The sequence below is a fragment of the Podarcis gaigeae genome, assembly GCF_964106915.1.
Source record: "Podarcis gaigeae genome assembly, chromosome: 3".
NCBI classification, from domain to species: Eukaryota; Metazoa; Chordata; class Lepidosauria; order Squamata; family Lacertidae; genus Podarcis; species Podarcis gaigeae.
Genome location: NC_139680.1, coordinates 67,188,698 through 67,215,259, shown reverse-complemented (window position 1 = coordinate 67,215,259; position 26,562 = coordinate 67,188,698). Strand labels below are relative to the sequence as shown.

Here is a 26,562-nt window from a genome sequence, read left to right as displayed (position 1 = left end):
TCTTAAAAGTAACTGAACTTCAGAATGCCTGGTGCTGAAAGCTTGATGGTACTGGCAGCAGACATCCGAGATGGTTTTAGGACCCACCCTATTCTCTCGATTATTTAATAATAATAATAATAATAATAATAATAATAATAATAATAATTTATTTATTTATACCCCGCCCATCTGGCTGGGTTTCCCCAGCCACTCTGGGTGGCTTCCAACAGAATATTAAAATACAATAGTCTATTAAACATTAAAAGCTTCCCTAAACAGGGCTGCCTTCAGATGTCTTCTAAAAGTCTGGTAGTTGTTTTTCTCTTTGACACCTGGTGGGAGGGCATTCCACAGGGAGGTGCCACTACCGAGAAGGCCCTCTGCCTGGTTCCCTGTAGCTTTGCTTCTGTCAGTGAGGGAACCACCAGAAGGCCCTCAGCACTGGACCTCAGTGTCTGGGCAGAACAATGGGGGTGGAGACGCTCCTTCAGGTATACTGGCCCGAGGCCATTTAGGGCTTTAAAGATCAGCACCAACACTTTGATATGTGCTTGGAAACATACTGGGAGCCAATGTAGGTCTTTCAACTGGTGTTATGTGGTCTCAGCAGCCGTTCCCAGTCACCAGTCTAGCTGCTGCATTCTGGATTAGTTGTAGTTTCGGGGTCACCTACAAAGGTAGCCCCACATAGAGTGCATTGCGGTAGTTCAAGTGAGAGATAACTAGAGCATGCACCACTCTGGTGAGACAGTCTGCGGGCAGGTAGGATCTCAGCCTGTGTACCAGATGGAGCTGATAAACAGTTGCGCCTCCATGGACAGCTGTGAGTCCAAAATGACTCCCAGGCTGAACACCTGGTCCTTCAGGGGTACAGTTACCCCATTCAGGACCAGGGAGTCCTCCACACCAGCCCGCCCCCTGTCCCCCCAAAACAGTACTTCTATCTTTTCAGGATTCAACCTTAATCTGTTAGCCGCCATCCATCCTCCAACCGCCTCCAGACACTCACACAGGACCTTCACTGCATTCACTGGTTCTGATCTGAAAGAGAGGTAGAGCTGGGTATCATCCGCATACTAATGAATACCCAGCCCAAACTCCTTGATGATCTCTCCCAGCGGCTGCATGTACATGTTGAAAAGCATGGGGGAGAGGACAGAACCCTGAGGCACCCCACAAGTGAGAGCCCAGGGGTCTGAACACTCATTCCCCACCACCACTTTCTGAACACGGCCCAGGAGGAAGGAGTGGAACCACTGTATGACAGTGCCCCCAGCTCCCAGCCCCTCAAGACAGTCCAGAAGGATGTTATGGTCGAAGGTGTCAAAAGCTGGTGAGAGATCCAGCAGAACTAGGAAACAGCTCTCACCCTAGTCTGCTGGAGATCATTGATCAGTGCGACCAAGGCAGTTTCAGTCCAATGATGAGGCCTGAATCCTGAAGGGATCCAAATGGTCCGCTTCTTCCAGACGTGCCTGGAATTGTTCAGCAACCACTCGCTTATTCACCTTGCCCAAGAATGGAAGATTTGAGACTGAAATGAATTTAAAACAATTTATATTGTATTTTTACATTGTTGTGACCCATCTTGGCACCTTATGGTTCAGGGCAGGTCAAATGCTTTAGCTGAGTTTCCTGCATTGCAGGGGGTTGGCCTTGATGACCCTTGGGGTTCCAACTCCATGATTCTGTGGTCATCATAACCTCTAGAGCAGAGTTTTCCACAGTTGGGGTGCCACCACTAAGGAATTCATTTTCAGTCATCTAGGTGAGATGGCCGTAAGTGCCTTCCTGGCCCATCACCTGGTTTTATTCGTGCTGTAGTGAAACCTGCCTTCCAATTTCTCAGAACTTTTCTTCACCTGCAAAAGGAGCTTCCATTTTTCTGGCATTAGGATGTGGGCTTGCTCTTCCCTGATTGTTGTGGTGTGTGTGTGTTTCTCTAAACTTTTCCAGCACTCCACAGTCTTCCCTGCTTCCTATGTTTCCTGCTTTGAAAATTCCCCATGGGAGAACATAGGAACAAGCACAGGAAATTGCTTACTACCAAGTCAGAAAATTACTCCATCTAGCTCTATATTGTCTACACTGACTGGCAGTGACTCTCCAGTGTTATAAGTGATGGTCTCTCTCAACCTGCCAGGGATTGAACTTGGGATATTTTGCTGGCAAGGCGGATGCTCTGCTACTGAGCAATGACCCTCCCCCAAGATAATATCATGTCTCCCCCTGAGCTTTTAATTTAAACACAGGAAGCTGTGGAGGGCCTTCCTTTAACCTTTTAAAAAAACTTCAAAAGAATCTTCCCACCCTGGTTTCCTTAAAAGTAAAAAGACAACACTTTTGAAACAACATTAGCAAACAGTTACCCGGAGCGCAGTAAGCAGCCTCTCCACCTTCCTGTCCTTAGTGGAAAGGCTAGCTAAGGACATTTCACAAGTGCAGAGGAGGCAACCCGCTGGAAAGATGGTTTGTGAACTAGAAGAAGGGAAACCTTTGCTAGTGCAACCAAAACCCTGCCCATTTATCCTGTTTTCTTTCCCATTCACTTCTTTTCTGGGCTAATTGATGGGAAGTGATTGGGAAGAGTGGTTGTGGAATGCAGGAGAGCACAGCACTAGGCTTTCTGTTTGTTTGTTTTTTAAATTATTTTTATTGGTTTTACATATAATCACATTACATAACATAATATTCTCTTATTTTATCTCTGGCTCAACTGAGCCTAACGGCTTCCCTCCCTCCCGTCTGATGGTTTACAAAATTAAACTTTGCATCTTTACATTTCGCTTCGCATCCTATCCTTGTTATAAGGTAAAGGTAAAGGTACTCCTGCCCGTATGGGCCAGTCTTGCCAGACTCTAGGGTTGTGCGCTCATCTCACTCTATAGGCCAGGAGCCAGCGCTGTCCGCAGACACTTCTGGGTCACGTGGCCAGCATGACAAGCTGCATCTGGCGAGCCAGCGCAGCACACGCTGTTTACCTTCCCGCTGATAAGCGGTCCCTATTTATCTACTTGCACCTGGGGGTGCTTTCGAACTGCTAGGTTGGCAGGCGCTGGGACCGAACGACGGGAGCGCACCCCGCCACGGGGATTCGAACCGCCGACCATGCGATCGGCAAGTCCTAGGCGCTGAGGTTTTACCCACAGCGCCACCCGCGTCCCTATCCTTGTTATATCATTACCTAAAATATTGTATTGCTCAACCTGGGTAGGTAGCAATTTCATCTTACAAATCTTCAGATAACCCTGCTAATGATGTTAATTGCTTGCAGAGTACTAGGCTTTCTGGACAGCGTCGGCCTTGGCAGTGAACAGGTAGCCAGTGCTGACCTTTCCTCCAAGCACACCTTGGAACTGTGCCCCAAAAGCCTTCTTAAGCACCTTGGGCAGTGCTGTCCCCTCCCTCGATGATGCATTCACTACTCCCTGGACTCACCCTGTCCGTTTCCTCTGGTTAGCTTTTACGAGCTAGGATGGGTTTGGGTTATAGGTGGAAGGCTGGACCCGTGCAAGCATTTTGTCCACATCATTAGACAACTGACCCCAAATAGCCAGATATGAAAGTGCCTAAGTTGTCGCCATCTGCCCAGCATCATCATCAGCAGAGTCCGGGTTGCCCTCGAAGTGCCTTGCAAGCTTGTTATAGCATGCTTCCAAGTACTCAAGACTCCCTCCCTTGTCGGAGGATGATCATACCAAGCCATTCACTATCTGGAAAAGCTCTCCAGAATGGCTACTTGAGGATGCAGCGGGTGGCAGCGAAGTAGCCTTTCTTCACCAGTGTATTGTGGGTTTTGTCTTGGGATGTATCCCTAATTAGGGTTTAAGTTGGCTTTGTTTAGTTGTAATTTTCTCACCAAAAAGCTAAGCTGTTCTGTGTAATTACATGTGATAATATCTTTTTTCCCGGCGGTATGTTCGCAGACTAGTTGATGGCAGCTCGATTGCATGCCAGGTTGCACCTCTTTCATGACTGTTGCTGGCTATCTCAAAGCTTGTCGGCAGCATGCAAATGTGCTCTTGCTACACGCTGTGCTCCGACATGCTTATGGGTGGCTTAGCAGTCACCATGGGGCTATGCATATGTGTGCATTTCTAATCTGGGAGCGCATATAAATAGGGAAGGACAAAATGATGCTGATGTGAGCAATGCTCCTTGTTGCAATCCTCCAAACAATGCTGCATGGCAGTAGGAGGTATCCCTGCCCATCCTTGGTGTTGCCTCATATTTTCCAAAAGCCACCATTGCAACATGGCTTCCTGTTTTCACTGTGGGAATAAACCTCAAAAGTCTTAATTATTAGAGAGTTCAACCCAAGGAGCCCTTGTGACTCACAAACAAGTCCCAGAACTACACAGATCCATAAACATCAGAGGAACAAAGGGTCTTAGTTGCAGGCTGCACACGAAGCTCTCAGAATTTGAGGTGTGACTGTACAATGTGAAGCAGGCAAGTTTTCCTGGGGCACAGGCCCTCATGCATGAGAAATATAAACAGCGTTGCTTCTAAAAATGTAAAATAAACTTGGGCTCGACCAACTTTAAACTTAGGGCATTTGTTGACCACAGAAAACAAGTATTATTTGCACTTGCTCAAGTGTATAAATAGAACTCTTCCTGGAAATGTGTTAACATGGTTTTCTTGGGTGGTAGGAGTGAAAGTTAAATTATTAGTAGGCTGCCAAGAAATAAATCCTGTGTTTTAAAAAAGCGCTGACGCCATCCTTTTGGCTTTTACATGTACATTTTTTAGTTTGTTGTTACAACTGTGTTCTAAAACGTGCTTTATAACTATTTTGCTTGAATTCCCCCCGAAATGTAGTGTTCTACAGCAGATTCTGAAGGAATTTGCTAAGTGTCATATATTTCCAGTGCTTTCAGCCATATTGGGCTCCACTCAATGCATGCTTTCCTGTGGGAGTAAACCCCATGGAACTCAATACAGCTTACATAGAATCATAGAACTGTAGAGTTGGGAGGGATCCTGAGGGTCATCTAGTCCAACCCCTTGCAATGCAGGAATCTCAACTAGATCATACATGGCAGATGGCCACCCAACCTCTGCTTGAACAACCTCCAAGGAAGGTTTGACTGGATAGACATTATCTATGGTAGCAACAAATACCAAACAATAAAGTTTATTATATAAGGGGCACCTTAAAAGACTAGCACATTTATTATGGCATAAGCTTTCATGGACTAGAAGTCCACTTCACTATACCTGGGTTCCAGCAGGAGCCAGTGTGGTGTAGTGGTTAAGAGTGGTGGACTCGTAATCTGGGGAACTGGGTTCGCATCTCTGCTCCTCCACATGCAGCTGCTGGGTGACCTTGGGCTCGTCACACTTCTTTGAAGTCTCTCAGCCCCAAACCACCACAGAGTGTTTATTGTGGGGGAGGAAGGGAAAGGAGAATGTTAGCCGCTTTGAGACTCCTTAAAGGGAGTGAAAGGCGGGATATCAAATCCAAACTCTTCTTCTTCCAGCAGAAGAGGATGTTGCATATGCTGGTTTATACGTTATGGGCTTTCAGGCAGGTACTCTGTCATGTCCCCCATCATGTATGTAGCATCTTCAGATTTAAAGGAAGTGTGAAAAATGCAGGCTTCCAGTTTGGGTTCTAACAATTACATCCATCAGCTGCAGGGGTGGATCAAGGCTGCACGTCATCCTTAAATAGATATTCCCCCTCAATAAAACCCACCAAGGTGGTTTTGTGGTGGCACGAGGTCTGCCTAGACTTGCCTCCATAGGGCAGGTGTTTCTTTAGTTCCATTTGATGCTGCCTCCAATTGCTGAACGAAGCCAGCCTTTGTATCTGGTTTTTGTTGAAACTTGAAATGCCAGGTGTCTGGAGCAAATCCGTGAACACACTTTTGTTTCCAGTTTGTTTGTTCAAGTCTGGTTAATAGTGCTGGCTAATGTGTGGAAAGATTACATTTCAGACAAATGTGGTGGGCTGGCGAAATGGGCCTGATTTTGAACTCCTGAAAGCTCATCATATGAACTGAAGCTTGGAGGTGTTTATAGTTAGCATGTCGGGAGCCTGTTCCTGGTGCCCAGATGCTCCTCCCCAACTAATTCTTGGTCCCACTCTGATGGCTGCCGGGCTTGTGTTAAGCTTGAAATGGGATCAGCACACAGTAACCTCCATTTCTCTATTATCTCTTCTGCGACAAGAGTGGTTGGATGGGCACAGTCCTTTCTGGAAGGGCAAAGCGTATAGGGATATGTGCTTGAGATCCACTAGCCTTGCAGGGACCATGCTGACTACAGTATTTATTGCTGCTGGGTGCTACAGAGAAAAGAAGCAGCTGCCGCCACTGTACTTTCACAGATCCTGTGCATAGAATCATAGCATTGTACAGTTGGAAGAGACCCTGGGAATCATCAGGTCCAACTGCCTGCAATGCAGGAATATGCAGCTGCCCCATATGGGGATCAAACTTGCAACCATGGCATCATCAGCACCACACTCTAACCAGCTGAGCTATCCAGCTGAGTAGGAACTCTCTTTGCTGTGGTTGACTGTATGTTGAAAATTGGATCTACCACATCTGTGCCAATAGAATGTCACGGAAGTCAGTAGGCAATCCTGGTGGGCATATACTTTAAATGGTAGCATTTGGGTGCAGTTGGTGACACAGTCCAACATTCTTCAGCTCCATTGTGTGGCATTTTACAGTTGTATTTTTCTTTCTGCTGCTCTTCTTCATAACGTTATCACTGAACTGATGACAAAGTGGAGCTGAAATGAGTTCTGTGATACCAAGGAAGAAAGAGGTAACATGTAGGACTTTCTCCTGCCTGCTCTTGTGAGGCCTACTTGTTAAATAGCTGAGGTGCTGCTTCATCCATCAAGGAGAGGGGCCGCCTCAGTGGTGGTGAGATCTTTCTGGAATGTTCACCCCAGTGAAACCCCACAGACTTTAACACGGAATGCTTCAGATGCCAAGATTAAACTTTTTGAGAAGTCAGCTTTTGATTGGCTTTTGATTTGCTAGGTTTTTGTGAATTTATTGCAAAACTGTTTCTTTTAAAAATTCTGGTTGGTATCATTTTCAGTTTTTAATTTGGTTGTTTTTTGTTCCATCGATTTCTAATTGTGTAGCTGTGCTTTATTGTTTTAGCATTTTGTGTTAGCTTTCATTTTTATTTTTAAAACAAACAATAACACTTTGCTTACAATGTGTTTCACTTTTCTCCCTCACTGTCCTACAAACCATGTTCAACTTGCGTAAAAATGTTAGGAAAGACAGCTGATAACAATGTTTTAACGATTTCTGCAAAAAATTAGCCTGAATCTTGCATAAGCAATTTTGCTTTGAAGATTTGACAAGCAGGATTGCAGACTTATCAGGATTGTATTCAGGATAGTGTAATTTTATTGCTGGTGCTCAGCCTTTTCACAGGATGAAAAATTGCATGACTGGCTCTCATCTGACATAATTGCCTTGGATAACTTCTGGTGGACAGCCACTATGCACACAGTTGTGCAGTTTAGTCTTGTGTAGTTAGAGTTACTTGGGATTTATGTGGGTAGTTCCTGCACCACCACCACCCAAAATCAGCATTTAAGCAGCTCACAATGCAGAGGTGTTTCCAAGCCAATTTGTCATACTATCTCGAAAGCTCCTTTTCTACGAAGGTTCTGTTGTGACAGGCAAACCCTTTGGCAGGCCTTTGCATTGTAGCCCTTGCTGTTGTTCAAATCTGTAGTTGAAACTCAAATGGCAATGCAGCTTTCCATTGTTCTTTCCAGATTTTATTTACATGTACTCATACATTTTAAAAGTATAACTTAAAGGTCAGAATTTACAAGACATGCTCTGTCCAGAAGAATGGAAACAATGCAGCGGCTCCAACCAAAGATAACATACGGAAACCCTAATCTAGAGTGATATCATTATCTCATTTTCTTCCCACTTTGTTCTTCTCAGGCAGTCTTCCCCAACCTGGTGCCCATGCTGGCTGGGGGTTGAAGGGAGTTGCAGTCAAAAACATCTGGAGGGTACCAGATTGGAGAAAACTGTTCACATATAGTCATGCCTCATCTGAGAATGGGACAAAAGCCTTCAAAGTTTCTTGGGCTCATTTCAAACAGATTGCCTCATTGTGTCAGTCCAAGATGGATATCAGAGATGGATGTGTATGTTGCACCAGGATGCCTTTCAGCAGTTTGGGATACAGTATTACCTCAGGTTACATACGCTTCAGGTTACAGACTCCGCTAACCCAGAAATAGTACCTCAGGTTAAGAACTTTGCTTCAGGATGAGAACAGAAATCATCCTCCGGCAGCAGCAGGAGGCCCCATTAGCTAAAGTGGTACCTCAGGTTAAGAACAGTTTCAGGTTAAGAACGGACCTCTGGAACGAATTAAGTACTTAACCCGAGGTACCACTGTATGTTAGAGTTCGCACAATATGGTGGGAGTGAGGGGGTAAACTGCAAGCAGGAGTAGCTAACCCAAAGGCTTGGAAGCCAAGATCACTTGATGCATTTTCAGGTGCGCAAGTCGATTTCTTGCCCATTGGCCCTGATTCATTTAACTGGAGGGAATGTGCCTCAGAGCGCATAACTGGATTGGGGAATAATTGAGTTCCCCTAACTTAATTTGACTGTGTATGTAAAGCAGTAATTATGAATGGTTTAAAACTGACGTTTTTCTCTCTCCACTCTTTTGATGTAGCTTTTATATGAAAAGTGATGGTTCTAATCCAGTTTAGTGACTTAAGTATAAGCCTGGAAGCAGTAGTATTCTGAGTTTAATTAATCTACAGCGCAAGGATGTAATCTTGTGGGTGGCTAGGAAAGTCGGCTTTTTTGGATGGAGGCTTGTAATTTTCCCTAACACTGCCAAGAAATGGTTATGTTACTTGTTCATCAGGAACGTTAGCATTCTGTGGTGTCTTTGACAGAAACGGGGGAGCCGCAACTGACTTTTTACAACATGTAGTGTTTAAATTGGGGTTGCAAGTGGATGAAACTTGGCATGAGATATGACGTCTCCACACTCCCACCCATTTTCCACCCCCACCCTCAGTGTGAAGCATCTGCTTGGTGAAATTGTAAAGGAAGAGATACCCCTAGTACTGAAAGTCTGCCATCTGCCTGGTAGTAATGCCTTCAGCATATTGCACAACTTGCCTAAGAATTTAAGTTGTTTCTGCTAAACTGATCTGTTGTGAGTTTCTTTGTTACGTGCCCCAGTTCTGATTATCTGATTGCTGTCCCGCAGAGGAATTTACCCAAACAAAGAAGTTTTTTCACATTTGACTAGCGGATTATTAACGCCTTGCATTGTTTCCCTTAGCATTTCGGTGTGTTCATGATACAGTGATATCTCTTACAACCGCATGAGTAGATACTTAAGTTCTACTTGGAGCCAATAGCTGTGGCTTGGACCCAAGTTTGTGATTTCTTCTAAATAGGGCTCTGAATTTGTTATTCAGAATTGCCTCATTCATGTTGGAGACTGGAAATTGGCATGAATGGGGTGGGTGGGTAAATGCAGCTCAGTAGTAGAACACATGCTTTACATGCCAAAGGTCCCAAATGATCAGGTAGCAGCGGTTGGTAAAACCATCTGACTGACTTCGGCTCTCAGGATCTCAGGCAGACTAGTCAACGCTGGGGTAATAAGGCAGGCACGTCCAACTCTCTAGAGACTGTGATCTACTCCCAGGGGGACAGACCAGAGTTATTGAGCTTTTTTTACAACAATACTCCATCCTTCCTTCCCCCACTCTGTCCCCAATGCAGGGAAACTAAGACCATTTTAGAGATTCATTGCCAAAAAGGGTAGTTGCCCAGAAGAGGTGCCAGATCAGACTGCTGGTTCATCTAGGGCACTATATACTAGCTGCAGCTTTCCAGAGTTTCAGATACTGGCCTTTCCCAACCCTGCTTGGAGATATTGAGGGGTGCAAGTCTCTACAAAGTATTTCTGTTCACAAATCTGCAATAGGGAGTATACAACAACACAGGCTTTCTTTTAAAAAAGTAGATGATATCTGCTGATCTATGTTTCGGCACTAGCAAGGTAACATTTTGAAAGTGTACACTGTTCTGGCAGTGATGAAGTGGTTAAACATGTATTGCTTGTGAGCTTTGTAAAATCAGGTGTTCATTTTTTGCAGGCTCCTTCAGCATTTGGTTATGCAGATTCTCCATGGCATCATAGCACTGCAGCACAGGAGAAGCAGGAGGGTCACAGTACCTTTTGTCTGCAAAGTCCTGTTGTGATGCTGGAGAATGGCCTAGTGAGAAGTGAGCTGAGAGGTTGGAGGTGGATTGCAAGAGTGATTAAGTTGGAGGATGAAGAGAGGATTGCAGGATTATTTGTGGAGAGTTAGAGTTAGGCGTAATGCATGACTAAACCGCTTTTTTTTTACCTTTTGGTGTAATGCGATGCACTGGATAGCACCTGCAGCACTACCCTTTGCAGATTTACTCAGAAGCAAATCCCATTACAGTGAATGTGATTACTCTCATGTAAATGTGCAAGGGATTGCTACTAGTCAGAGCAGTGCTGTTGGGGTTGGGGAATAGAGGATGCTATTTCCTAAGCCCTACTGGGCTTGTGGCCAGGGCAAAAGAGCATTTATCATTATGGATGAAGAGGGCATGCGATCCGGGAGTGTATTTTTTCAGTATTTCAATTAACATTTCAATTAACATAACTAAGCCAGAGAATAGACATGTTGGATATTTGGTGGGTTTTTAAAAATAAAAGCAATATAATTACAACACTTCTCTTTCTTATTTAGGGTTGGATGATTGCCTGCAGCAGTATGTCCAAAAATTTGAACGCGAGAAGATAAATGGTGCTCAGCTATTACAGATTTCTCACCAGGATCTTGAAGAGTTGGGTATCACCCGGATTGGACACCAGGAGCTCGTTTTAGAGGCTGTGGATCTCCTCTGTGCACTGGTCAGTAAACATACAGTGTTGAAATCCTCTTGCGTTTTCTCACTTTGGCTAATGGAATTATTTGTCAAAAGGGAGATAACTGCAGCGCCTGAGCTCTACAGCAGATTGTATCAAGAGTGAGCCAGGTAAAGTTGAGTAAAACGGCAGACTAGTATCCTGGTCTCACGTCCCTTTTAGCAGTAGTCAAGTGAAGCTGATACAAAATAAAATAAAATAAAATACAGTTTGCAGTTATGCATGGGGCAGCTGTTTAAGTTGTGTCACCAGTTTGAACTGGTACTGTTGATGTGAATATTTCAGACTATGGGAGCCTTTGCAGTGGGTTCCTGGAGTGAATGCCTGAATATGATTTGAGACTGAATGAAAGTTAACATGTTGATGTTTAATTTGAGACCGAACCAAAATAACCCAAAAAGTTGTGAAAATTGAGCCAAGACCAAGAAGTGGAGAAAATGAGCCAAACAGGTTTGCCTGTCCACACCCTTCTCTGTAGATGAGGTTTGGCATCTCAGAGGTGCTCCTGGATCCTGTGTTCCTGCCCAATTCTCCAGTGGCTGGGGCTGCTGGTTCTTAGACTGGTGAGCTGCTGTAGCATAGCTTCTCAGACAATATTTAGCACTGGTGCCCATGCTTAGGCAGCCTTCTGTTTTTGTCTACAGCCAAGCTTTTTATGTGGACTTTATGAGGAGGAGCCTATGAATACTGTTGGAAGCTGCAGCTTGTGCAGAATGCTGTCACTCATCCCTGTATAGGTGGGGTAGTGACGAATTGCAGAGAGCATGTAATCCCAATTTAAGCTCACCTGTGCTGCTTCCCTGTATGCTTCTAGACTCAGGGAAATGGCTGGCGATGACTACTGGGTAATAGCCCTAAACCTTCTAGAGCCTAAAGCAGGGATGACTTACCTTTCATGGTAAGAACCACAAGCCCCCTTGGCCCAACCTTCAAGAGCTGCATGCCATAGCTTAGTGCGGCCACCCCATATTCTCACTCACATACGCTGCCCACCTATGCACACAGCCCCTGTCCTTAGCTCATCCATGTAAGCGGTTATTGGCACAGAATGCTTTTCAGAAATATTTTAATAAACAAAAGCAAATGAGACCTACTGGAAATACTGGTTATGAGAAATAACAAGGGACAATGTACGGCTTATAGGGGTATTTCCTGCATCCTTTTAGCCCCATCTCTGCACTCCAAGCTTTCCTGTACACTTATAAACCCATCATTGTAGTCATGATGTATCTGCTGTATTTTATTTTATTTTTAAAAAATGCAAGTACAGTCATACCTTGGTTGCCGAATGCCTTGAAACTCATACGTTCCTGAATGATCGAAAACTGGAAGTGAGTGTTCCAGTTTTCGAACGATTTTTGGAAGCCAAATGTCCGGCGCGGCTTCCGATTGGCTGCAGGATGCTCCTCCAGCCAGTCGGAAGCTGCGCCTTGGTTTTTGAACAGCTTGGGAGTCAAACGGATTCCTGGAATGTATTCTGTTGAAGAACCAAGGTACGGCTGTAGAGCAATGGCTGTGATTGCTGGTGCTCAGCAGAAAAATGATGGGGCCAATATGGCAATGTTCTAATCGGGCCAATATGGCAATGTTCAACTCTCTGTTTGAAGATGACCTAGGCTGTGGGTGGCCAGACACTGTCTGACAATGGAATAGATATAGAGAAGAGCAGGAGGGCTCCCAAGGGCTTGATAAGGATGCAGTTATGCCTATGGCTGCTCCCTGCCTTTGGAGACTATAGGTACAGTACATACGGTATACTATAGGGGGAACCCATGGCTCTCTACTTATCCTTCTCTGCTCCCTCTTTAATTCCTCTAGCGTTAGCGATATTGTGTTGGATACAGTTTATGACAGGGATACACTTGGGCTATGTGTTTGTTCAAATGCTGTGAACCGGTGCCAGAAGTATATAGAGTTTCATCTGTAAGAATGGTGGGAAAGAATTCTCTGTCACTCTTTTAGCCCTTACTCGGCTACATTCCGTTCATTATGTAACACTTCTTGTATTTGAGTGTATTTTTTCTTAAAATGGGCAGAGCTTTTTGACTCCTTTTATAAAATGAGCTCATGTTTCAGAAAGGGGGGTGGGAAGGGGGCAAAACAGAAATAATTTGTCCTTGGTAAACTAGGGGGAGGGGAGGGGGAGATTAGGTGACTTGTAACAAATCAGCTGTGTTATGTTTGAAGCAACTGACCTAAATACCACCTCCTCAATTATACAGTTGCAAGTATCATAAGCTTTTGAAAAAGGTGCTAAGGAAGGATACAGTGGTACCTCTGGTTACGAACTTAATTCGTTCCGGAGGTCTGTTCTTAACCTGAAATCGCTCTTAACCTGAGGTACCACTTTAGCTAATGGGGCCTCCCGCCCCGCCACCACACAATTTCTGTTCTCATCCTGAGGTAAAGTTCTTAACTCGAGGCACAACTTCCAGGGTAGTGGAGTCTGTAACCTGAAGTGTTTGTAATCTGAGGTGTTTGTAACCCAAGGTACCACTGTATTTTAACTAGGCAACTGTCAGCGCAATCCTCTGTGCTAAAGTTAGGGTTCTAGTGCCATGCAGGCAGAATGCATCTGGTAAAATTGTGAGGTCACTGGGCAGCCTCTTGCTTGGAATAATGGATAAGGCAGCCACCTGAGGGCATTCTCCCGTTCTACTTTTTTTTTTTTAAAACGGGATAAAACAAACAGAACTGGATGTCTGCCAGAACTCAAAGCTTTATTCTATCTTCTTCAATTTCCTCCTAATTTCCTTCATAAATGCAAGTTTTGACCTTGCTTAAGAAAGTTCTTTTGGCTCAGCGAAAATGACATCCTGCCCTATGTTGGAATCAGTGTGAAGGGGAGAATATGTTGTAATTTTGGAATTGCTAGAAAGTAGTAAGGCATGTTATGTCTTCCAACCATTGTGCTTGACAAGCTGTGACCCGCAAGCTATGGTGTGAAGTTGGCTTGTTTTCACTAACCTTATTTTAAGGGGAAATGTGCATAATAACAGTGCATATATTAGCAAAAGCAACATGTAAGAAATCATTATACTGGAACGTGCTTGCAAAAATGTGTGTATTAGTCAAAACTGCATACAGGAATGTGTTTACCAGAAGAAAGTCATACAAAAAGGGTGAAAAGCTTTCTTGAGGGTTAAGAAGAATAGCAAATTGCTGCAGAAATGTGGTGAAGTAAATTTAAGATTGGAAAAGCGAAACACGTAGAGAACTGAAGTTGACAGATTTGCCCATTGCCCAGGGATGAGTAGCCTCAGGGCTGGCAGGGAGGCCACTTTGTGTGTGTGAGGGGAGAGCTGGATGTCAGGGTTGGCCCTCCACCCCAAATCCAATTTTAAAGTGTCATTCCAGGAAATTTAATTGCTGCTGGCAAGGAGAAGAGGAGGATTAGAGTTGAACTTGGTTAATCCCTATTTACCCATGAACTTGCTGGGTAGCCCTAGGCCAAATCAGTTTCACTCTATAGTTCCAGGGACTAATAGTAATATATTAGTGAGCAACAAACTTCTGCAAATATGAATGCAGTAAAAATGCCTAGATGCTGCTTCTGTTCAAAACTGCTCTGCAGGTAGTAAATAATTGGATTGTGTGAAGTAGTTTTTATTTTATTATAAATTTACCATTCCTGTGCCACATCTGAAATATAGGGGGGCAATATTAGCTTTTCTGACTCTTGTCTCGACTCGTGTTGTGGGATGCATGTGTTACTGTGCTCGGCATTCTGTCTGTGTAAACTATAATAAGCCTTTAGGAAACCTTGTCAAAGGCAACTTGATCCGCAGCTCCCCAGATTAATGATTAACAAGGCAGGAATGTTTGACCTTAGTGTGTTCCCAGGGATGTGTGCTGTTTCTCTGTGTATGATGAAAGGGTGTGTTGAGCTGAAAAGGGGCTTCTGATATGTTTTGTATAATTGCCTATGTAAATATTTTCCTAAAGAAAGTAATACGGGCCACACATTTCGCATTAAAAAAAAATACTTTGAAAACATTTGTTTTTAACCTCATTTGCCATAGTTCCTTGGAAATTTGATTGCTAAACTTGTATAGGGTAGGTGGAGAAAGTGGTGGGTAGTTTATAATGCTGATATTCTATGCTTAACCAACGTGGGTGGTTTATCCACGGCTCACTTCCCATTTAACTTTCCATTTTGCACCATCTCAGGTTTCCTTATTTGTGAAGTGAGGACACTGTTCTCTGCTAGGTAGAGCTGTGAAAACAAATTATTATAGCCTATTTATAGTTTTCTAAGATTGAGTGCCACTCTCTAAACCGTTAACATGAAAGGGAATAACTCCCTGACTGTGGTGGTATTACAAGCATTTGTGTCTAGCATGTTCCTTCTGAGTTACTTGGATTTCTTTAATTTTTAGTGAGGAAGTGGCCAAATAGCTTGCATGTGTTCTCTATGGTCACCATCGCTCACAACTGAACTGAAATTCAGCAAACATTTTAGAAGCACAATTCTTGAGCGGTCATGCTCATGACAACTTCCATCTTATCCTATCTGCTGGGACATGCGCAAGTCCTCCCTCCCTCCCTCCCTCACGCACTCTGCAGACATGCATACTGGATGGAATGCATGGCTGTTGCTCTGCTAATAGAAGGCATCTGTCAGCAGAATGGTGAAAGGGACAATTTTTGGCAATTCCTTCTCATCCCCTTGAAGTATGTATTGGTGGCCTTTTCGAGTGGGTGGGAAGTATGATAACAATGATAATAATAACAATTTTTATTATTTTATTTTATTTATCCCCTGCCCATCTGGCTGGGTTTCCCCAGCCACTCTGGGCAGCTTACAGCATATATAAAACATAGTAAACTATCAAACATTTAAAAACTTACCAGTACATGGCTGCCTTCAGATGTCTTCTAAAAGTTATGTAGTTCTTTTATCTCCTTGACATCTGAAGGGAGGGTGTTCCACTACCGAGGAACCTCCCCCCTTGGTTTTGTTGTTTGTTTGGTGGTTTTGCTTTGTTTTATAACGGGTAGAGGAGACGCGGGTGGCGCTGTGGGTAAAACCTCAGCGCCTAGGACTTGCTGACCGTATGGTCGGCGGTTCGAATCCCTGCGGCGGGGTGAGCTCCCGTCGTTCGGTCCCAGCTCCTGCCCACCTAGCAGTTCGAAAGCACCCTTAAGTGCAAGTAGATAAATAGGTACCGCTTTATAGCGGGAAGGTAAACGGCGTTTCCGTGTACTGCGCTGGTGCAGCCTAGCCAGAGCAGCTTCGTCACGCTGGCCACGTGACCCGGGAGTGTCTTCGGACAGCGCTGGCCCCCGGCCTCTTAAGCGAGATGGGCGCGCAACCCCAGAGTCGGTCACGACTGGCCCGTATGGGCAGGGGTACCTTTACCTTTACCTATGACGGGTAGGCAACCTAAGGCCCGGGGGCTGGATCTGGCCCAATCGCCTTCTCAATCCGGCCCGCGGACAGTCCGGGAATCAGCGTGAGTAGAATGTGTGCTTTTATTTAAAATACATCTCTGGGTTATTTGTGGGGCATAGGAATTCATTCATCCCCCCCCCCCAAAAAAAAAGTAGTCTGACCCACCACATGGTCTGAGGGACGGTGGACCCAGCCCACGGCTGACCCCTGTTTTATAAGTTGTTTGGAGTTGCTCTGGCAAGAAAAAGTGACTAACAATTTTAATTAATTATATTAATAATTCCCCTGCAGGCAGCCCCTCATGCCCTGCAAAATCTGTTAAGGGGTGTTTTTTAAGCCTCTGGAGCACATGTTGAGATGGGGGCCCTAGGGAGAAGGAGGAATTGCTGAATACTGCCTCACTCACTGTTCCACTGATGGACACCTTCCATCAGCTGAGAAACACATTGGATCCCACCCATTTTCAGCAGGGAACATGCTATATAAGATCTTTCATTTCTTTTTAGACACATGTGCCATCTGCTTCTCATAACTGAGCTCAGGGCAAACCTGTTTCACCTGCCTCTGATTTTCAGTAGAAGCCACTTGTGGGCAGCTTTCATTGGCCTGCCCTGATGTCTGTCATGATGTCTCCCCACCCCCACCCCACCTTCTTGGAACATATTTTCATATGACTTCTGGCTTCCCCTCTTCTAGTGTGGCAGACAGTAGGTGTTTAGAATCTTTTGCTCATTTTTTTATTTATTTTTATTACATGGCTTGTTGGATCATCAGGTTCTGATAAATTGTCATTAATGCAGGTGTGGGCCTTCATATTTTGCTTGTGAGGACATTTTGGTCAAGCCACACCCACCTGCCATACACATGTGGGGCAGGTAAGGAAGGTTCAAGTGAAAGCAGGGTTGCAGCGGCCTGCAAAGCCCTTTGCAGAGCACTCCGCAAGACCCAACAGTCAGCTGATTGTCACACGGTTTGATTGTGACATCAGGTGATTGATAGGAGAGTGGCACTGCCCGCTTGCCAAAAATGGCACGTTGAGGTTGTGGGAGATAAAAATCTGTGCTGCTGACCAGCTCCAGTCCTGTTCCCCATCCCCGGCATGCTACCAGGGTGGATTTGATGTACGGTAAATCAAATTGATTTAAATCACAATTTAAATCACTAGTCAGTAAGACTTGATTTAAATCATTTTTTTACAGGAAGACTCATTCTTGCTGCTATAATCTTAATATTTACAACTAGATGAAGGTTTCATTTTTGGAATAATAAATTTTCAGTGTAGTTTTTACAGTTATATCAAAAATTACTAATTTGGTTATACTATTAGAAATACAAAGACAGGTAATTATAAAATTATTGTTTATATTTGGACAACTTTTCTGCTGTACTTTATTGGAAGGAGAAAAATAATCATTTTCTTAATAACAATTTAAACAGTTTATTTAACAAAACAATAACATTTTAGCATATGTATCCATGTTTGTTAACTGATGTGGTTAAACGATTATTTTTTTAAAAAAACACCTTAGACTGAGTTTTAGTACACATGAAAAACTTAAAACAAATCTTTATTTCCTGATGGATTATAATGTCTTTGGATTATAATGTAACTTAAATAGAAAACTGTCTTTAGAAACATTTTTCCTCCAAAAGCATTTTACAGTGGTACCTCTAGTTATGAACTTAATTCTTTCTGGAGGTCCATTCTTAACCTTAAACTGTTCTTAACTAGAGGCGTGCTTTTGCTAATGGGGCCTCTTTCTGCCACTGCGCCATCAGCACACGATTTCTGTTCTCATCCTGGGGCAAAGTTCTCAACTCGAGGTAACTCTTCCAGGTTAGCGGAGTTTGAAATCTGAAGTGTTTCTAACCTGAGGCATTTGTAACTCGAGGCACCACTGTATTTTAAAAATCTGATTTAAATAAAAAAGTCCAATTTAAATAAAACTGATTTTCATATATATATATATATATATATATATATATATATATATATATATCATTGATTTTCATCCTCCCTGCCTGCAATCCTGGTTTAAAACATGTAATCTTCTTGCCAACGTCAAAGTGAGCTTGCTGAAACTAACCATAGTTAAGCATAACCACAGTTCCATGTTTGAATGACATGGCAAGCTGTGGAAACCGAAATTCCTCCTCCCAGTCACATGTGGAGAAGGGTAAAACAAACGCCCAAGGCTTGCTGTGGCTCAGTCACATTATGCGGGGCTACAGTTTAGCATGACAATCAAATACAGACATAAATTGGAATAATGGGTTGTTCCTCATTGCATAATTGCTTGCAGGAGTTAATCATGCAGTTACACCCTCATTTTATAATGACGCCTAATTATTTGAAATATAGATCCTGAGAATTCAGCAGCTCAGAAAACTCTTTGTTTCGTGCCATATGATTGTTGCAACTTGCTTGACCCAAACAGTGGCTCACTGTTGAGCGCTTTTACCCTTTCTTAGAGGGGGTGATGTTTAGAGGGGATTCCTTGCCCATTAGCAGCATTTGAGGGTTAATAGAAAAGAGTGCCTGTGTTGGCTTGTATATATAGCTGGAAGAACTTGGCCAGTAACCGGATTTAAAGCGTGTGGGAGGTAAAGCAGCATAATAACAAAAACAAATCTCTTGGTGTCCTATAAAAGGGAATGGAAAAAAACTGATGGAGGACTCACATTGGAACAACTTGTCATGCTTGTTTATAAGTAATTTTGAAAGGTGGTTGGTTTACATTACTACTGTGTTTAAATGCTTGCTTTATTTCTTAAACCTCTTAGTGCCTGAGAGCTGCCTTATGTAGAAAAAAACTTATCCTCAATTGCTGGCTGTGTACAGATGATAGAATTTTAGGGACTGGAATTGTAAGTTTAGCATTTGCCTGTGTACATGTCTGCCTGTGGTCTTGGCTGCATCCAGCTTTGAAGTTTTCATAGCTCTTGAACTGCATCATACGAAAACAGAAACCAGCCTCAAATTATGGTTAAAGCAGTTTTTTGAAATAGGGGTGTGGGGCGGCGGGGTGGCATTACACACAGAAGCCCCTCGCTTGTATGTTGCTTCCTCCCTTTGCCCCCTACACCAGGGGTCGGCAACCTAAGGCCCATGGACCCCCGCCGCCCACTCAGTTGGCTCTCATGCGTCACGCTATACTGGCACAGAGCAGAGTGGGGTCCACCTTCTGCGATGCTGGTTGGCTTCCCATTGGCTGCAGGAAGCGGCTTGCCTCATGCTTTCAAAAATACTTTGAGAAGACATGATGGCTGCTTAAATAAAGAAATAAAATTAAAATCTCTTCCACAGAATTATGGCCTCGAAACGGACAACATGAAGAACTTGCTGCTTAAGCTACGAGCTTCTTCCAACAATCTGCAAAACTACATTGGCAGCCGGAGGAAAAGTTCAAATTATGATGGAAATACCTCACGCAAGCCTCCTAATGAATTCCTTACCTCAGTGGTGGAGCTTATTGGTGCTGCTAAGGCTTTGCTGACGTGGCTGGACAGGTAGGATATCTTGTATGCTTTTAACACAAACAATAAGAAGGTAATCCATATCTTTTAAGAATTGTATTCCCTCCTCCAACCTCCCCCCCAAAACATTCCCCTCCCCCCAAGGCAGACTTTAGAGGGAAGCTGGGACATAGACATTTTTCCTTGCTTGCCTTCCAGGGAGTCTTTGTTTACAAATAGCATTTATCTTGCAGTATCTTAAGTGTGGAAGTAGCACTTTTCCAAGTGTCCTTCAGCATGACAGCACCTCCACTTTGGAACTCCCTGTCTATTGATATTAGGCATGTGCCTTCGCTGTACTATTTTGGTGCCTGTTAAAAAATGCTTTGTTTCAGCAAGTCTATACAGATATGTAAATACAACACTTATTTTAATATCTAATTTTATTTTATAATGCGTATTTTTAAAACTGCTGATTTTTATTTTATTTTTAGGCTAACTTGTTTTTAACATCTGATTTTATCAGCAATTTTAATTTATCTTCATATAAACTGTGTAGAGTTTTTGACGATTAAATGGTATATAAATCCTGTTAATTTTTTTTTTAAAGTACAGTAAATAATATTGCACCTCAAAGTGGTACTGTTATGCTACTGCAAGGAAGGATTACATGGAAGTTTGCCACTTTGCAAACTTTAGGGACGCAGGTGGCGCTGTGGGTTAAAGCCTCAGCGCCTAGGGCTTGCCGATCGAAAGGTCGGCGGTTCGAATCCCTGCGGCGGAGTGCGCTCCCGCTGCTCGGTCCCAGCGCCTGCCAACCTAGCAGTTCGAAAGCACCTCCGGGTGCAAGTAGATAAATAGGGACCGCTTACCAGCGGGAAGGTAAACGGCGTTTCCGTGTGCGGCTCTGGCTCGCCAGAGCAGCGATGTCACGCTGGCCACGTGACCCGGAAGTGTCTCCGGACAGCGCTGGCCCCTGGCCTCTTAAGTGAGATGGGCGCACAACCCCAGAGTCTGTCAAGACTGGCCCGTACGGGCAGGGGTACCTTTACCTTTACCTTTGCCACTTTGCATTGGGCCATACTTGACCCAAATTCCCTTAAAACAACAATGAAATATAATCATTCCATGACTTACAGTGAAATCCTATACATAGCTGTTCAGAAAAGAATCCCATTGAATTTAGTGGGGTTTTCTCGCAGGTAAGTGGTTTAGGATTGCAGCCTGAATTTTCGGTTTCTCCACTATATGATAATAGGGAATTTGGAGTCGCCCCAGAGAAGTGAAGGACTGAGAGGCAGAAAGCATTCCTTTCATCTTCAGGCTAATACTGTTGATAAGTTAAGGTAGCTTTCATCAAGTTTGTGTCTGCAATCTGTTTTGGACTGCAACTCCCATCAGCCTCATTGAGCACGACTGTACTGCCAGGGGCAAATACGAATTGTAGTCCAAAAACAGCTGGAGCGTAGCAGGTTGGTGAAGGCTGATCTATGGAGACAGTTGCGGATATTTCCCCAGTTTGAGGCTCAAGATAAACACAAAAGTCTCTCACATCCTGCCAGCCCTCCAAAGAACCCTGATAGTGTGACAGGAAGAGACATCATGAGAGAGATTGTGGAAATGACAGGATCTTGTTGAGAAGCTGGAATGGATTTTGTTTTTAACCAGGGCTTGGAGCTGTTGACTGACAGCTCTCTGCATTCTTTCTTCATCCACATTATATTGTAGTCCCCACCCCCTTCCCAATTTCATTGTTTATAATACAGTATGGGCCTACAGTGGTACCTCGGGTTAAGTACTTAATTCATTCTGGAGGTCTGTTCTTAACATGAAACTGTTCTTAACCTGAAGCACCACTTTAGCTAATGGGGCCTCCCGCTGCTGCTGCTGCGCTGCCGGAGCACGATTTCTGTTCTCATCCTGAAGCAAAGTTCTTAACCCAAGGTACTATTTCTGGGTCAGCGGGATCTGTAACCTGAAGCATATGTAACCCGAGGTACCACTGTATTGTATTTTTTGTTTGGTGAACTGCTTAGAGACTGTTTTAGTATTATGTAGTATGTAAATATGTAATAACTTCATCGCAAATCTTTCTTTTGAATACTGTGGACCAGTTACTTAGTTTCAGGGCTACTATATGTTGTGGCCTTTCCTGGTTTGCTTTCCCCTTTCTGTCCTTACACCACCACTTTTGGCAAAGCACAAGGTAAAAGTGGGACAAACCTCGACTTTCCCGTGATCAGAGGAACCGGGTGAGATGAGAACTCATTGCAAGCAGAGTTTTCGATATCTGGATTAGGGCATAAGTGTAGTCATTGTAAGCAGCCATAAAAAGAGTTAAGACCTAACTAAAAAGGTTTTCTTTTAAAACAACAAGCACAGGAGTTTATAGCAGACCTGTTATTAAATATACTAAGCTTGTGGTAATGACCACTGTTGTGTGGCCTCTTTTTTCTTAAAGACACATTCTTTTCTTACCACAGGACGCCGTTTACAGGGATAGCTGACTTTTCTGTGACTAAGAACAAAATCATTCAGCTCTGCTTGGATCTTACTACCACTGTTCAGAAGGTCAGTTGATACACTGTGTATATAACCCACCAACCAATCTCCATCTGGCCTTGTTCCATCCACATTTTACAAAAAGGAGGGCAAAACGTTGGGTGTGTGGAAGTAACCGCAATACAATTTTACATGTAGCTTGATAACAGAAACAAATTGGAGTCCTGGGGATTTTTAGAAATCATTAGAGGAAGCAGGTGTATGGAGACCGTTGCCAAGTTTTGTTGCTCTGGCCTCCCACAGTCGACACCGGGGGGGGGGGGGGACGGACGACCAAAACCCTCCCAGTGTTGTTTTTAGGAATTATTTACTTGGTAAGGCTATTGATTTAGCTTGTTGTAAAACTCCACACCTATAAGTCACCCAGTTACTCTGCAGCATTTTATTGCATGAGTATGTGGGGTACATTTTATGAAAATTTGGGCCATGTACAAGCATTAATCTTCCCTAGATAATTTGTAATGCTTCCTTTATTTGAATTTTATTTTTATTGACCAATGTGGTATAAAGGCTGTCTTGTGATAAACCAGTTCTCATTATGCGTAGCTATGTGTGTTTTCTGCAGTAGCCCCTTCAGTTATAAAACTTTATAGTAGACGAGGCACATCTCTGGTTCTATTTTAAATATACTTTAAATGCCCATTTCTTTACTGTGGCCTTTGGGGTTGATTTAGGACATGGCGGATGTTGAGATGCATTTTAAATGGCCTATTTTGTCTTCCTCCAGTTTTATAATTTTAAAACACAATTAGATAATGTTAAGTTTTAAATATTTTACTGTTATATATTTATATGAATGTAAACCACTTTGAGAGGCAGTCTTCCCTGAAAAGTAGTAGCATTGTTGCCCAGAATTTAGCAACATGGCTGTTCAATGGCCATGCCCTTTCCCATCTTGGATTGAATGCTAAATATTTAAAGTCTCCCCTAGATTTAAGCTAGGCTGTCCATCTTGAAATTTCTGCTTATGCACTTTTTCAAAAGTAGAGAAAACACTATAATTTTATAAACGAGCTTCTTTTAGTTCAAAGTCTCCTTGTAGTTTTTGCTGAGTAAATAATACTTTGGCTTGAATTCCTTCAGTGGCGTATTTGGAGAGGGTTCTTTTATTTTTGTGTTAAAAGCATACACACATACAACCAAAGGCTTTAAATGTGTGCACACATTCTGAATCAAGAAATGCAAATGGAGTTTCACTGGTGCAATAGAGCTTTCCTGGCCACAGCTTCCAAACATTGCCCTACCCCCCCCCCCCAAAGTCAAAAACCTTTTAGAGCAGAGTGGGATCCAGTGTCGGAGTCTACTGTTAAAGGGGGGGGGGACCAGCATAAATCAGAGCTCCCTGCCCCCCTTGTGTGAGCAGAAATGCCTTCTGTTCATGAAAGGCACAATGCATGTTGTAAAGTGCATGTTGAAAGGGAAGGCTTGTAGCTCAGGGGCGGAGCACACACTTCTTATGCCAGAGGTCCCAGGTTCAGTCCCTGCTGTCTTCAGGTAAAGGTAAAGGGTAAGGGACCCCTGACCATTAGGTCCAGTTGTGACCGACTCTGGGGTTGCTGCGCTCATCTCGCTTTATTGGCCGAGGGAGCCGGCGTACAGCCTCCAGGTCATGTGGCCAGCATGACTAAGCCGCTTCTGGCAAACCAGAGCAGTGCACGGAAACGCCGTTTACCTTCCTGCTGGAGCGGTACCTATTTATCTACTTGCACTTTGACGTGCTTTTGAACTGCTACGTTGGCAGGAGCAGGGACCAAGCAACAGGAGCAAACCCCATCACGGGGATTCGAACCGCCGACCTTCTGATCGGCAAGTCCTAGGCTCTGTGGTTTAACCCACAGCGCCACCTGGGCTGGGCAAAACATCTACCTCCTCTCTGAAACTGTGGAGCGCTACTGCCAGCCAGTGTTGACAATACTGAGCTAGATGACCTCTGTTTGACCCTCTTGTTTCTTTAACAAATCATTTTACCTTTTGTGAGCAAAGGCTGTGTGATAGAGAGGACCATGTGTGCTAGATGTGATATTGCTTATATTTCTTGTTAGCGGAATCAGATCATGGAAGGTGCAGATATATTGCCAGAATCACCTGCGAATTTTCTTGCAAATGTAAAATGGATTCCTTGGGTTCCACTGGGTTTTTCTTGTAGAAGGTGCATGCAGAATCTGCTTGCTTGAAGGGAATCGTTGCTGCATGTGAGTAACTGTGTTTCTGCATGGAGAGCAAGCCTCTCTGGACCGTTGCCAAAGGCATCTAAATGTCAACTGTATTCCACACATCTTTGACTTACTGTACAAGTCAGCAGTGTCAAAAGTGTCAGTTTACTGCTGCATAAGGGTCTTCCGCTAATAGAATATTTGCTTTCTCTCTTTTTTTAAAAAAGGACTGTCCTGTGTCTGAAATGGAAGATAAAGTTCTCAGTGTAGTAAGTGCAAAAGTTTCTGTTTAAACTCTTTTCTTTGAATGCCTTCCTGTTCAAAACTGCTCTTAAGAGACAATGCTGATTTGAAAAGAAGCTTTGTGTGTTAACGGAGCTCACGTACCTTGTGCTGTTTGCACTGCATTCTCTGTCATCCGAGATGGAACTTCTGCCCCGTGTCTCGTGGCAGAAGCGCAAGTTCCTTACTGGATGATAGAGAAGAGTGGGAATCGGGAAGTGCAAGAGATCTGAAGTCATTTGTAGTGTGACACTTGGAGCAAGTGGAATGAAGCCAATTGCTGCTGCTACGCTTCTAGGTATATAAATGAAACACACCGCTCTTTATAATTTACCGCTGAATTACTAAAGTAACAAACTGTGGGCTTATTTTGTTTTGCTTGCCTAAGGAGTTGCCGGCCGATTCTTCAAACATTATTGCATAGGCATACATTAGCATTCTGACACATGAAAAAGTCCCGACAGCCAAACATTCAAAAGCCCAGGAGCAGTAAAGCTGTCAGTGTGGCAGCAAATGTACCTTGTTCTTACAGAAGACCTGCACCGCTTATGGTTTCTAATTGCACTCGGTCTGAAAGGGAGTTTTCCCAAATATTTTTGCAGCAGTCTTGTGACTGGAAGAGGGATGCATTGACATGCTTGTTATATTTTTGCAGTGGTTAATCATCTCTTCCTGCTTTTGGCATGAATCGGGCTGTGTTCTTTGATAAGGCCTTCCGCCTGCTGATAGATGCTTAGGAATTCACAATAGCTAAAAATAAACACACACACATTTCAATCGAACATAGAACAATTAAAGAGTATTTTACTGTCCACCGCCCCCAATTTTTCCATATTCCCTTCCATGTATGCATTGCAGTAGTTACTACACTTTTTGTTTTTGCTTTTATTTATTTATTTAACTGTAAAAAATGGCATGTGTGTTAGTCATTTTGTTAAATATTACGTATACTGAGTCAGATTGCTATCGCCATGCATCCCACCCATTTTTTTTTGTCTGTCAGTGCCTTTTCTAAGGTCATGGGGCTCTTCTTTTTCACAACCTTTCTGGCTGCCATCCATTTAAAAATGAGATGCCCTAGCTCTTGCTTAGGGGTTTTGTGTATGCAAAGTGTTTGCTGCACTGCTAAACTTTACAACAGCTCCTTCTCACTTTGCCTACATTGTCCTCAGAATGTCAAGGCACCATCCTGTACATATTAGCTGTTTGGTGAATCTTTAACTTTTTATTGCTATTTTACAATAAATTTTAATTTCCCCCGCCCAACAAAAAACCCCAAACATACATCATTATTTTGAATTAAAGACAGCTTACCTAACAGTGAAAAATAAAAAAATGAATTAAAAATAAAATATTAAAAATTCCACCTGCATGGATCTAATTAACTGTACCCAAATAGAAAAGTCTTTAAATGCTTATGGGTGGAGGAGGAGGGGAGAAATTCTTAATTAATATGGATTTTTGTGAGATTCCAGGGGGAAAGGATGTTATTGTTGAGGGGAACCACAAATAAAACACACATTTGCATTCCCTTTTTTCTGATTTGGTGCATAAGTGATAAAACTGAGACGATGTTCTTGATCAGTGATGATGAAAGTCTTAGGATTTAAGAGTGGAGGGAGTCTCCAAGAATCTGAGCTATTTAGGGCTTTAAAGGTCATATACAACTGGACTCTGAACATGGCGTCGGTGCATATGATGCTCTGACCCTCTTCCTTTAGGGAGTAGGCCATTGTGCTCTTCAGTACCCAAAGCTTCCCAACTGTAAACAAGAGCAACCCT

The 26,562-nt window shown here is 43.4% G+C and overlaps 1 protein-coding gene across 1 annotated transcript in view; it reads left to right on the top strand.

Annotated features, from left to right (window-relative positions):
* Nucleotides 1-26,562, top strand: part of CNKSR3 (CNKSR family member 3) — a 61,197-nt gene that overhangs the window by 15,385 nt on the left and 19,250 nt on the right. Inside the window, exons 2-5 of the mRNA XM_083732458.1 lie at nucleotides 10,754-10,917; nucleotides 19,635-19,837; nucleotides 22,267-22,354; nucleotides 24,726-24,767. Of these exons, the coding sequence (XP_083588584.1) occupies nucleotides 10,754-10,917; nucleotides 19,635-19,837; nucleotides 22,267-22,354; nucleotides 24,726-24,767 (497 nt within the window). The remainder of the gene's footprint in view (nucleotides 1-10,753; nucleotides 10,918-19,634; nucleotides 19,838-22,266; nucleotides 22,355-24,725; nucleotides 24,768-26,562) is intronic.